At 40.5% G+C, this 13,862-nt stretch overlaps 1 protein-coding gene across 1 annotated transcript in view; it reads left to right on the top strand.

Moving 5' to 3' along the window:
* Positions 1–13,862, top strand: part of LOC137297624 (vacuolar protein sorting-associated protein 16 homolog) — a 31,284-nt gene that overhangs the window by 453 nt on the left and 16,969 nt on the right. The window contains exons 2-8 of the mRNA XM_067829499.1: positions 161–249; positions 688–788; positions 4,682–4,810; positions 8,291–8,435; positions 8,728–8,846; positions 9,693–9,812; positions 10,148–10,203. Of these exons, the coding sequence (XP_067685600.1) occupies positions 161–249; positions 688–788; positions 4,682–4,810; positions 8,291–8,435; positions 8,728–8,846; positions 9,693–9,812; positions 10,148–10,203 (759 nt within the window). The remainder of the gene's footprint in view (positions 1–160; positions 250–687; positions 789–4,681; positions 4,811–8,290; positions 8,436–8,727; positions 8,847–9,692; positions 9,813–10,147; positions 10,204–13,862) is intronic.

Here is a 13,862-nt window from a genome sequence, read left to right as displayed (position 1 = left end):
GCATTTTCACAATTTGATTATTGCTTGTATTTCACAGTCTAACATTGACAGCAGAGTATATCTGATGTTAATGTGTTAATAAACACTGTTATGAATGGAGTTAAACAATCCTTTATTATTAAAAACAACACTAATGTGAATGTATTCTTTATTTTTCAAGAAAATGCGAGTTATACTCTATGGAATGGAGTGGTCTGGTGGATCTGTCAAAATGTACAGTGGCTGCAGCGCCATACGGTGGACCCATTGGTAAAAACTCAGAGAAAAGTTTATGATATAGGTCCTTTCTGAAATTGTGATAACTCATGGCATAAGTACACAATACAAAGCAAGACCGTGTTAGGTCAACACATGTAGTTAGAATTATTTTCAGACATCAGTTGTGGCTCTTCAGAGAAAACTTGATTTAGCAGTTTAAATCAATAATTTACCCTGATTATGATTCATGTTTTTTCCCACACATGCCAGCAATATGTAACAATCAGACTTTCTTCTTACAGTTAGCTGTCATGTTTTGGTACAGCTGAAATATTGTTCAAAATGGATTTAATCCGAACAAACTCGTTTATTGTAAGTAATGTAACATAGGTTGTTGTTATAGGTCTCTTAAGATAAAGATGACTAAAGAGTTCAACTGAGCTCAGCCATGATGATAAGGTTTTAGTGCTGTTCTTTTCTTTACTTCAGCCCTTATGAGGGATGAGAGCAAGTCCGGCAGGGTGACAACAAATGTCAAGCCCATCATCAGTGTTTACAATACTGCAGGGAAACTTCTCAGTCAACTCAGGGTAAGTACGATATTGTACAAAATTGCAAAAAGTGACTTTGAAGAAACTGTAAGCATATTAAGAATGGTTTTATAATCACATGTATAACAGTATATACCTTGTTACAACAATTCCTACCACTGTGACAGTAATATAATATCCGAACAACCTACATCCACAATTGTTATAAGGGTAACCCTCTTTTTCAGGGGACTATCATTTACAGAAGCTTGAGGTCTTTCATTAACTTTCTGATGAAGGAGTGCAGTGAAAAGACCGAGGGCTCCTGCAGATGACAATGCCCTGAAAAACAGAGATACCATGAATATAGCTAAAGTGAATAGAATTTTTAATGAAGTAAGAATAAAAACAATGACATCAGATTTGAAGCATTTACTGTAACAACAAATGATGGAGGTCACTGACACACCTTTTACAAATATGAACATGTCATAGAACAAAACAGATTGCGTCACTATTTAAAGTGATGACATTCAAACTTGACCTTTGCCCATACTACCAGCCGCCATTGTTTTCATTGCTGCATGTTGTACTTTATGGTACAATTGCAATGGTTGGCACCAGCAAGAAAGTGCATTATGGAAAATGTGAGTCAGAAATATAGTAAATAATCAACTCATGCGCAAAAGAGTTGTAGGTGATTGAACATCAACAGCTTAGGTACTTATGACATCACCTTACAATGGGCTTGATAATGGCATGTCGTCAAGTATTTTGCGGGCATTATCAAGTTACAGTGGACCGCTCATTTCTGATAGCGTGCGGGCATTTTAATGATAATTCTATCCAATTTAGCTATAAAATATGATATGTCATTCATACAGCCATAACTATATAATATATTTCTTACATAAAATTATGAATGTAATAAGATAACAGTCACATTCATCCCACCATATCATAGCATCCCTACAAGGAATGACTGTGATATGGTATTATGACATTTATAACATCATGTCAACAATATGATGTGACATTCATACAAATATGACAACAGTTTACAATGACATAAATACAGTCACAACAATATCATAACATCTCTTTCCATCATACTATCAATGGTTGGGCGGCGAGGTAACCTAGTTGGTTAAAGGTCACATGCAACCAAAAAATCAAACATAATTAAAACACATTTATCACTTACTAGTATTCATGACATATAATATACATTGCTGCTTTTAAAAAAACAAATAAACAAAATTATAAGCCTACAATCGCGATTCAAAAGTGCAATATTTTGTACTTGGGCTTACTTCCCTCGAAACGAAGCCCTCGGGAGACCGAACCCAGTCATAGCGGGTGGATATGCACTCAAGTGTAACAACGGCTTCCGATTGGCTGTTTCATTTGCTGATATGCTGAGGGTTCATTGTGTGTACAGAAAGATGATCTGTTTGATGGGCATTTTAGAAGTGTAGCCAGTCACAAGAAAGTAAGATTCTGTATGGATAACAACTTCTTTTTGTGTACTTGATGCGTTGTTTCAGTATGGATTCATATTCTGCTGTCAAACAAAATCATATACACTAAAAGAAGTCGTTATCCATGAAGAATGTATATAGAGATGTTGGGTTTGGAAAATACATGTTCTCTGAATTTGCGCTCGATCCAATCAAAAATCATGTCAGTAGAGATGGTAAACTACTGCGTGGCTGGAATCTGTCATTCGTCCAAGTACAAAGCAGGACTTGAAACTGACAAGAGTTTGCACCAGTTTCCATCAGATCCAGTCATCCGAAAAAAATGAATGTAGTATGTTTGCAACCCACAGACATAAAAACATGTCACGTGTCTGCCTAATTACATAATGTGGCAGACACAGGACTCGGGTGCACGAGTCATAAATCAACTTATTTTCTTTATGTCGTATAGTCTGATAGGTGTTGAGTGGTCAATGATCGAAGCTGTGTATTGCATGTTGTCTTTAGCAGACAGGCAGGCAGACATATAGGTGTGAATAAACCAGACACTGAGCTTTCTCTGTGACAGAGACTGCTTACCACAATCAACAAGTTTTTTTTACGTAACGAGTAGATTATTTACTTGTTTGTGCACACAACCAAGATTAGACTCCTGCTCACAACCTCAGACGCTGGGCATGCATACTGTTTCAAGCTCCGCTAACCTATTCATTACGCATGCGTCACAGGCACAGTGCAGCACAGCTGTTGAAACCAGTTTTCCCCCCAGCGCTGGGGGGAATTTAGTGAAACGTTTGAACTCCGATTTCGCGGGCTTTTTTTCAACTTTATAGGTTGAATTGGCATTTTTTATGATTTGTTTCGGTAAATGCATACCGAAAGGTACCAGAATCTGCAAAGTTGTGTTTTACGTTGCATGTGACCTTTAAGTGTTTGCTCATCACACCGAAGACAAGGTTTGATTCCCCACATGTGTACAATGTGTGAAGTCCATTTCTGATGTCGGCTGTGATATTGCTGGAATATTGCTATGAGTTACTTAAAAGTAAACTCACTCACTCACTCATTCCAAGTATCGATGGACTAATGTCAGTCCACATGGATCAGTGTTTTGTCTGGACATATTGTGTATGGGAAAATCTTTGACTTTTCATTTACAATTATGAAAATGCATTTTTTGTTTAAATGACAATTTAATTTTAATTCAGGCTATTGCTAAAATTTATCATCAGATCAGTGAGAGCCACCTTTCAGACTTCACCTGTTGAATGTTATACATGTATATGGCGGATGTGCAGAAAATCTTGTGTCACTTGTTGGGTGACAAAACTCTCACCTTGTGACATCGATTATTCCATGCCTGTTATTTACTGAGAGGCATAATTAGGGGATAATCCTGTTCTGTTTACATTTTGGAAGTGATTATGATATACAGTAGAACACGGATATAACGAACTCCAAGGGACCAAGGGATTTAGTTCGCTATATCCGTTGTTCGTTATTCACGTTTGACCGCCATATTGGCTTATAGAGATGAAGAGACACGTATATACATGGGCTACATATTTTTATTCTTGTACATTGACAATAAAATTCTGATTTCATTGTTCAAATACATTATCTAGAACATGTTTAACAATCACAACAATTTCAACAATATAACACTTAACTGCGTTTAACATAGTCCACAATTTTGCTCTGCACGCCATGTCCTGCCGATTTCATTTTGTTGACTGCTGACCCGTGAAGGTCCCGGGGTAGAATAGGCCTTCAGCAACCCATGCTTGCCATAAAAGGTGACTATGCTTGTCGTAAGAGGCGACTAACGGGATCGAGTGGTCAGGCTCGCTGACCTGGTTGACACATGTCATCGGTTCCCAAGTGCGCAGATCGATGTTCATGATGTTGATCACTGGATTGTCTGGTCCAGACTTGATTATTTACAGACCGCCGCCATATAGCTGGAATATTGCTGAGTGCGGCGTAAAACTAAACTCACTCACTCACTCACTTGTTGACTGCTGCACATACATCTGCTAGAGAGTCAACAGTGGACAGAGAATCTGTCCTGAGACTAGTTCCATGTCTGGTCAATAGAGAATCTGATCTGAGACCGCCTTCATGTCTCACAGATAGAACATTTGTTCTCAGCCCAAATCAGCTGTCTAGTGGATGGAGAGTGAAAGGATAGTGCACTCTGGTCGTATCATCCCCCCAAATTAATAGATGCACTTGGGGACTTGTTATTGTGCTTGTCACTTGGCATGATCTGGTCAACTCGCTGTCAGCAGACTGTATCAGAGCGGTTCCATTGTAAACTGTGTCATGGTATCGTATTGGGCTCACCCTATGAAAAAACGTTAGTCCAACTAGTAAATGCAGCCACACACTGAGTAACTGCAGCAACATGAAGCCCCATTTTAACCACCCATAGTCCTGCTGGGTTCCTCCACAGTATGTTTTTGTTTTCAGTGGAACAGTGGCCATGTGATACAGATAGGCTGGACAGTGACGGAGGAGTTGCTGTGTGTGCAGGATGATGGAGTTGTGCTGGTGTATGACATTTTCCTCAACTTCAAGAGAACATTTGGGATGGGACAGGTTTGTGCATAGCTTGTTTCCTTGATATTTATATTATCTGTCTTCATTTTCTTTTCCTCATGTGTTAAAAGCTTTATGTTTACAGTGTATATAATTTATACCCTCAAAATATTTAGAGTTTTTGAATCTGTTCATAATTATTTTTTATTAATGCTGACTAATGTGTATGATTACAAAAGCACATCTTAAATGCTTTTAATCTTGAATATATTCAGTATTTTCTGTAACACATGTTTGCCTCTGACAGTTTTGTTCTCCCAAGAGATTGGTCTTAAAAATAATTAGTAATCTCAAATATTTTTCTTTATCCTGACTCATGCTTAATTGCTTATCTCCTCTTCCTGGCGAAGGTAGTAGAACACCTGAAATCCCTTGAAGTTCTCTTCTAAAAGAAGTGGACGTAAAATTCACACTCACCCATGTATTACCTCCCTTCCTATGCACATGGTCAGCTGATCAGCCATGATACTTCACTCTCTCCCTATCACCCGATGAGGGTGCCTAGAGGCAGCCAGGCTCCCGTATACGGCGATAAGTCTTTCATTCTTTTGGTTTTTCTAACTATATTTGTGTTGTATGCGGTTTTTGGCTTGTATATATTTATTATTATTATTATTGTGATTATTGTGCCTTTTTCTAACACATATTTCAACAACTGAGACGGTTGGAAGAGGAAAGATGACTGCAATCGTCAACGATGTAGACTGAGAATCAACGAGAGCATACATCTAGACCTGCACTCACGTCTGATGATGAAGAAGAGGTGCATGCATTCACGCACCCACTCCAGAAGATCCAGGTCCTGGTCATCGGGTCGCAGTACAGAGAAGGATACACCCACGCCGAGTGAGTGCACTCGCACGAGTAGTTATATGTGGGTGAGTGATGTCACGTGCTCGCATGAGTGCACTCTTGGATAGACTCATCAACGGGGAAGGTCTCCTTCAGTCTCCCCTAGTCATAGAAGACACCGTATGCAGTCATCCTCCCCTTCGGACTTAGACTCACACACTGAGGATCGTCGGCAATCTATGAATTCGTCTTACTCTAGGAAGAACAAACTTGGACACATCATGATTTGTTACTGGAGGAAACCCTATTTTCGGACTCAAAAGTCGCATCTTGGATCATGAATGGTCTGCAAATAGGACAAATTGTATGGATAACTTCTTATTTCCTGCTTGACAACGGTACAAGAATCTGCACCAAAACGTCGCAATCACACAATAAAGAAGTTGTTATCCATACAATTTGTCCTGTTCGACAGCATTGAGAGACAAGTTATTACTGATCCACACTCACAACTCAACAGTAGCTTTTTACATAGACAAACAAGGGTCAACGAGATCTACCTCTACTACACCTAACGTTTCAACTGTTCAACTTAGTCAACAGTCTGAATCTTCAAGTAAAAGCTTTATGACGACAAGTGGAAACATTTTTAGACATAAGGAAATAGTGATTTTCAGCGAACAAGATGACTCATCCTCAAATAGCAGATTATTTAAGCTATTTACATCATTCTACGGCCTGAGAGGTTCTACATTATCTACATACTTACCAGCTCTCAGCTCAGTCATCACCATGGGAACAGGGACCAAACTGACTAAAGTACCAGAGCTTCTTGCCTTACTACATTCGTTCAAGTTGGAAGATCAACAACACATATTTTGAACTCCAGCGTGGGACCTAAATATTGTACTCCAACATTTTACAAGTGATGCATGTGAAACACTTGATCGGACTTCAATTGAAATGTGGATTCAAAAGACGCTATTTTTACTTGCCCTGGCTACAGCTGCAAGAATGTCAGAAATTCATGCTCTAGATTTTAATCGAACGAAGTTTGATACAAGTCACCAAGAAACAGCTCATTTGGGTCTAAGATGGGATTTCATAGCAAAGAATCAACTACCAGGTTAACCGGATAGACAATTCCATATACCGGCCTTGTCTTCAATCTTAGGAAGTCATGATACGCAAGATTTATCATTATGTCCAGTCAGAGCATTGAAAATATACATTGCACGTACCAAGTCTAGAAGACAACGGTTCAAGCGCGTAGTTATCCCGATATCTACTGAGACACCCACGGAAGTATCCCGCAACACTATCTCAGTGTGGATTAGAACTGTTATACTGAGAGCATATAAAGCAGCAGGATTGTATCCTCCGTGAGCGTCCAACCCACACAAAGTCAGAGCCTTGGCCTTTACACTTGCGCAACATGGGAATTGCTCGCTATCAGCTATAATGGAGGGCTGCTTTTGGAAGTCAAACACAGTGTTTACCAACCATTATCTATGAGACATAGCCACAGGGGATGTCTCTGGCATTCATCAGTTTGGGCTTCTTGTTTTTGCTCAGCAACTAACAGTTCCCCAACGACGCTGACTTAACTCACCCGATTTATCAAGTGACTTATGGAAGCCAGATGCTCTGCAGAGTATAATGGTGGAAAGTCTATGCACACGTCTTGAACAGAATAGCATGAGTGATTTGTATTCATTATGAAGATATTTGAACATGGAGAAAGGTTGCAACTAGTCTTGATTGCTATATCTTGACATTTAGTTGCATCAGAAACTAGCAGGACGCTAGCTACTTTTGATGTCATCACGTGCCAGTCAACAAAGCCTTCTATGGAAGACAAGTTCAAATGGATGTGATTCCCCCAAAATCTACAATGAATATGAGAAGAATAGGACTGAATTATTGCCGTCACAAGTGCCCGTTAGGGGGGAAATTATTGGACGTAATTTGGAACAGACAGCAGAATCCAGCATGGTCTGACCCAGCACTGTTTCCTTTTGATTCTGTAAGCAATTAAGCATGAGTCAGGATAAGGAAAAGGATAGGGATAAGGATATATTATACTTATCCTGACTCATGACGAAAGAACCCCCCAGCTGCCCCTCACAGACATGCTGAATTCTTGTATTCTTGTGTCGTGCGATTATGGGAGAGAGTAAAGTATCATGGCCGATCAGCTGACCATGTGCATAGGAAGGGAGGTAATACATGGGTGAGTGTGAATTTTACGTCCGCTTCTTTTAGAAGGGAACTTCAAGGGATTCCAAGTGTTCCACTACCTTCGCCAGGAAGAGGAGATAAGCAATTAAGCATGAGTCACGATATGTATAAAATATCAGTTTTATTCAGAAAATTACATATTTGTACAAGCAGTATCTGTATATATTCATGAATGTCACCACACCAGCAACAAATATATTTGTATTGCTGTTGTGCTTGTGAGCATCACAATGAAAGAAGTCTTAACAAACACCAATGGATTATTGGAATGTTTGCTGAACATTATTAGAGAGAGGAGAGAAGATTCATGCAAGGGCCACAGCTGCCAGATGCATGTCACCACACCAATAGCCAGTATAGTTGTGTTGTATTGTGTATGTGTGTCGCTTGCATACATCTGTATACCATTTAAATGTTTCATTAAACTGATTTCTTTATCTTCTCTAGGAAGCAAAGGATGTGAAACTCTTAGACTGCAAAATATTTAACAGTTTCCAAGGCACTGGAATCGCTGTCATGACAACAGCATTCAGGATATTCCTTATCACCAATGCTGAAGATCCCCGTGTCAGGAAGCTGGCTGAAGTCCCAGGTATAAAAATCTTTCATTTTCAGAGGGACATGCATGCAGACTTTGTTTATAAGCAATATGTTTTCTTTAATTTCCTTTTAGTTCTCTGAAGTGTGGTTTGTATATTTTTCTCAATGTAACTCTGGGATGATACAGGAAAAGAACTGTAAATAAACTGTACATTTAAGGTGCACATCAGTGTCTGTGGTCAAAGATACTTGTTAGAATTATATGTGAACAACACAGATCAACGTTTTGATTTAAGAATCAGCTGTGGTGCTCTTTTATGTTTTATGGTTTGTTTTTTTTCCAGGCCTGAACTCTCTCCCCAGTAGCTGGACCATCATCAACATAGAGCGGAAGTCTCTAGCCCTTGTTGCCAAGAATGACCAACTCTTCCTTGTAGATCATGGAGGACAATATCAGGAGCAGGTAACTCATGGGGACAATATCAGGAGCACACGAATCAGGAGGAACAATATCAGGAGCAGGTAACTCCTGGAGTACAATATCAGGAGCAGGTAACTCATGGGGACAATATGGAACACAATATCAGGAGCAGTTTACGCATGGAGTACAATATCAAGTGCAGATTGCATCATGGAGTACAATATCAGGAGCAGGTAACTCTTTGGGACAATACCAGGAGCAGTTTACTCATGGGGAACAATATCAGGAGCAGGTAACTGCTGAAGACGATATCAGGAGCAGGTAACTCATGGGGACAATATCAGGAGCAGGTAACTCATAGGAACAATATCAGGAATAGGTTACTCATGGAGCACAATGTAGGGCACAGGTTACTCATGGGAATGATGTCAGGAGCAGGTTACTCAGAGGGAACAGTATCAGGAGCTACCACTTACCTCAGCACTCCGTGGTCAGGCCAAGAGCAAACGGGAACAGGGACTGAATTGTGGTCGGGTCAATCTGAGCATCTCAGCTTTTCTAGACCCTCTGAACTTTACATCGACCTCATCAGTAGTGGACATGGAGACCACTCTTGGTAAGGAGAGCTTGGTCAACAAGGTCTGTGAGTCTGATGGTGCTGTGTTTTTGTTATAGTGTCCATGAGGCAAGTTTTTGACAAAAGTGCAGTTATTCTGCCTCTGGTTGCTGTCCATGACGACAACCATGAGTCATTAGAGTCCCGCTGTCCAGGGAAGGTTTGCTTCCTTCCATGTAAGCAGGCCATCTTCCAGTGCTAGTATTTGATTTGAGTGTTCATGATAGCAAGTGTATCCAACCTTCTTTAGAGTGATGATATCATGTCCACAGTCGCCAGAGGTTGAATCTGAGGTCGAGGCATATGTTGCCATGGCACTGTCCTTCAACAACAAGTATCTTGCTCTCTTCACACAGACTGGGATGATATGGATTGGCTCGTCAGACTTACAGGTACAGGTATCTGTTGAACACATCATCATGGGAGTTTCTTAGGCAGAGTATATCCATAATGTCCAATGCTTGTTTACTGTTAACATTGCACTCAATATTTCAGTGAGATATGCCTGTTAAGAATAGTCTTGCTTTGGTAAACCAGTGATTGATAAAATGAACAACGTCACATGTCATGGTATGATTACATGATAATATACACTCAAGATAGCAAGATAACATTCACTCATTTAACGTTTGGTAATACTGTATCAATTATGCATTTATTGCTAGGATTTTAAAAATTATTTGTGATATGATTATTAGTTGTAATACCATTTGTTTTGTTGTTTCAGAAGTGTTATTGTGAATTCAACACCAAATCAAAGTCTCCGCCAAATCAACTTGCCTGGTATGTTGTTCAAGTTCAATCATGTCGATGTGAAAGGGCAGGGTTCATGTAGCAGTATTATGCTGAATTATGTCACTTATTCCGTAATTGGTAATTCTGTGACCAAGTAAGCAGTCTATGAAGTTATGTTCCACAATCTCTCAACCAGAAGATTGGCTCCATTTGTTATTACTATTGTTTTTACACCCATCAAGACATTACTTGTGTACAAGTTTTTCCCGAGTCATGCTTATTATGATTATCTCCTCCCTCTATGCGAAGATAGTGGAACACTTGTAATCCCTTGAAGCAGATTTATAATATACTCTCCCCCTGGAAGCCTCCCTTTCCCACAACACAGTCACATGACCAGCCATGGTTGTCATTCTCTCCTTCATCGCCTGACAAGGATGGTTGGAGGCACTTTGGGCCCTGATATGGCGATAAGTTTGTCAGTCCAGTAAACTAAATTGTGTAGTATTCGGTTTTTTGGATTGTATTTATTATCATCATGATATTATTATTGAAATATATAAATTTTCATACGTTTTGGACACATTTTCATCAACTCAGATTTGGTCTCAGTTGATGAAATCGTGCTCCCAATGTAGATTACGGCCATCGGCAGTTGATCCTCATATATTATGTCCTTCATGCAAACTTACCATCGTTTGCTGTGAACTTTGTAAGAATTTATCTGATTCAGAATTTGCATTATATTTCCAAACTGTTCAAAGGTGTGCTGAGGACAAAAACATAGACTCTCTCAAGTCATGTCTAATAAATCAGTTGATTCTGGGTCTAGTAACCATATGTTGATTACAGCTGACATTCATGATTTTAGTGATCAGCCAGATGTACCCTGGGGGCATGATCAAGATACCAGCAAGATCTAGATCACAGAATGATGAACCTCCAGTGGTACTTCCTGAAGTACAGATCATCAGCACTCCCGACATCCACAACGTTTACACTCAACAGATGTCAGATGCTTCTGTGAATCAGTAACTGCTGCATGCACCGCAGTCACTGGACACCGACCCCTTGATGCAACAGTTCACCACTCACATGATGAATCTGATGGATCATGGTTTTGAAGAGGAATGGAAACGTCAGTCATCAGCTTTAACTACTGTCGTCCTTCGTGATGGTTCATTGTCTGCTCTGGGTCCATCAGATGAAGAGGATGCATCGTATACATGCTCCCGTTCACAGAAATCATTACCATTGGCTGTATCGTCTCGTCTGAAGAATGATCAACAGTTCATCGTGGAACATCTAGCCTCTGCGACTGCAGGATTGAATCTGCTATGCTGGCAAGGATTATTATCAGCATCATCTTGGGGCAACAGCTTTGCTAAGCCCTTGTATCAGGCTCCCTGGTCAGCATCTATGGTATTTGACAGCAGAATCAAAGATGTTGTGAAAACCATCACCCAGGACTTCAGGGAAGTAATGATGATGAGTCGATCGACACTTTGTCTACTGTCCTCAAGCAGACATCTCAGCATTACTCCAACAAGTTTTCTGGCGTCCAGAGAGCAAAAGACAAGAAGTACAACTCTTGTGGTGGCAAGAGCTCTTTTCGTCACTCCAAGAAAAAGTTCCAACTTATCTACAAGATGAAGGAGTTCAAAAAGGATTATCTACTGAAACCAGAGCAGTCCAGAATGATCCATCTACCACAGCTGCGGCTTCTCATCCGTACAGTGGATTATCTGGTACTTCCAGACTCCAGGAAATATCTGCACTTCCTGTTGAACAGTCACCACTACCAGTGGACAGTTCTACCAGTTGAAATATCTTCGGCCCCATGGCTATTTACTCATGTCACCAAGCCCATCATCACCGACCTACATCAGTGAGGACTTCACAGCTCCTTTTACCTGGACAACAACATTTAAGCACATCATGAGACAGTCTGTTCATACTACAGTTAGACTTCACCATCAGGCTGCTAACTCAAAATGAATGACTTGTGAATCTATGGAAATCGGAATTAGAGCCACAGCAAGATATTCAATTCCTTTGCATTCGATTCCTCACTCCGTTGAACCGCATTGTCATCCCAGATGATGGGTGGGTCAAAATTCAAGCCATAATAGAAATGACCTCTACACTCTTCATTACCACAACAACTGTGGCAGTGTCTACTCGTCCTGTTCCTTTTGGTGCAGGATTTGACCAGACGAGAATGTCTACAACTATGTCCTTACAACAGTTCCTGATTCAGCACCTCAACACCATGGATCAGACAACTCTGCCGGTTAACTTGAGACCATATCTACTATGGAGGACTCACCAATCGAATGTCTGCGCAGGGACTTATTTGCTAGAGCTGGTCTACTGCAACCAAATGCATCGTTACAAGGTTGGCATGCTCACCTGGACAACGAGGTGGCAGCAGGAATCTAGTGGAGCAACAAACACATTCTGCATTTCAACATGGAGATGAAAGCTGTAATCAACACATTATGTCATTGGTTGACAGTATTGAGGAAAAACTACTGATGGTTCACACTGACAACTCCTTAGTAGCATTCTACGTAAACAAGCTAGGATTGACACAATTTCACACACTGCTACTGCTGACCTTTCATCTCTTCGACATAAAGCATGTTACATCCCAGGTGCATGCAACACATCATGGCTAATGAGCTGTCACACTCTCTTCAACTATCTCCAACGAAAAAGATGTTACATTGAGCACCATTTCAACTCATCATTCAGACATTCAGAACTCCGCAAATATACCTATTTGCCACAAGGTTCATCAAGCAAATACCAACATTCATATCTCGCTGGATCCGTTACTTCAGTACTACAGCTAGAAGTCATTGGAAAGATAAGACACAAGACACTGATACAACTGATTTTGGTGACATCTTATTGGCCAGCAAGAGATTGGTTCCCCGCGCTCATCAAGGAACTAGGACAACCAACACTGAACACTGCAACTGCCAGAGTGGAAGAACCTACTTTTCCATCCTCATGCCAAATAAGCACACGGCAATATCAGACATTGTTCCAACTTCACGTCTGAATTGTGTCCAAGCCTGCTTAAAACATCGAGGATATTCTACTAGAGTGGCGAAGTTAGTCACCTCAGCTCAACGTAGATCTACCTGCACCTGATATGATGATGAATGGATGCAGTTTGAAAGATACACCAGGAAGAAAGGCTTCACTGCAATGAAGGCCAGTCATGCTCAAGTAGCGGACTACTTATGTAATCTCTGACATACTAGAGGACTGAAAGTTTCTGTTTTCTCGACATGTTTGGTTGCACTCAGCTCTGTTATTACCATGAAAACGGGGATCAAGCTGGCTAAAGTACCGGAGCTGCTTGCCTTACTACGTTTGTTCAAGCTGGGACACCAACATGGTGCCAGGGATTTGAATGTTGTATACAACACCTCACAAGTGATGTCTTCGAACCACTAGACTGGACATCGCTTAAATTATTGACACAGAAAATGCTGTTTCTACTCACCCTAGCAACAGAGGCATGGATGTCATCATGAGATTGTACATCTAGGACTGAGATGGGATATAATCACCTAAAATCAACTGCCTGGACATCAGGACAGATTATTCCACATCCCAGCATTATCTACAGTCCTGGGGCCACTTGATACACAGGATTTCTCATTATGCCCAGTCAGAGTGTTGAAAATATA

This window comes from Haliotis asinina, chromosome 10 (assembly GCF_037392515.1).
Source record: "Haliotis asinina isolate JCU_RB_2024 chromosome 10, JCU_Hal_asi_v2, whole genome shotgun sequence".
NCBI classification, from domain to species: domain Eukaryota; kingdom Metazoa; phylum Mollusca; class Gastropoda; order Lepetellida; family Haliotidae; genus Haliotis; species Haliotis asinina.
The sequence above is the reverse complement of the archived record's forward strand: the minus strand, read 5'-3'. Positions and strand labels throughout refer to the sequence as shown.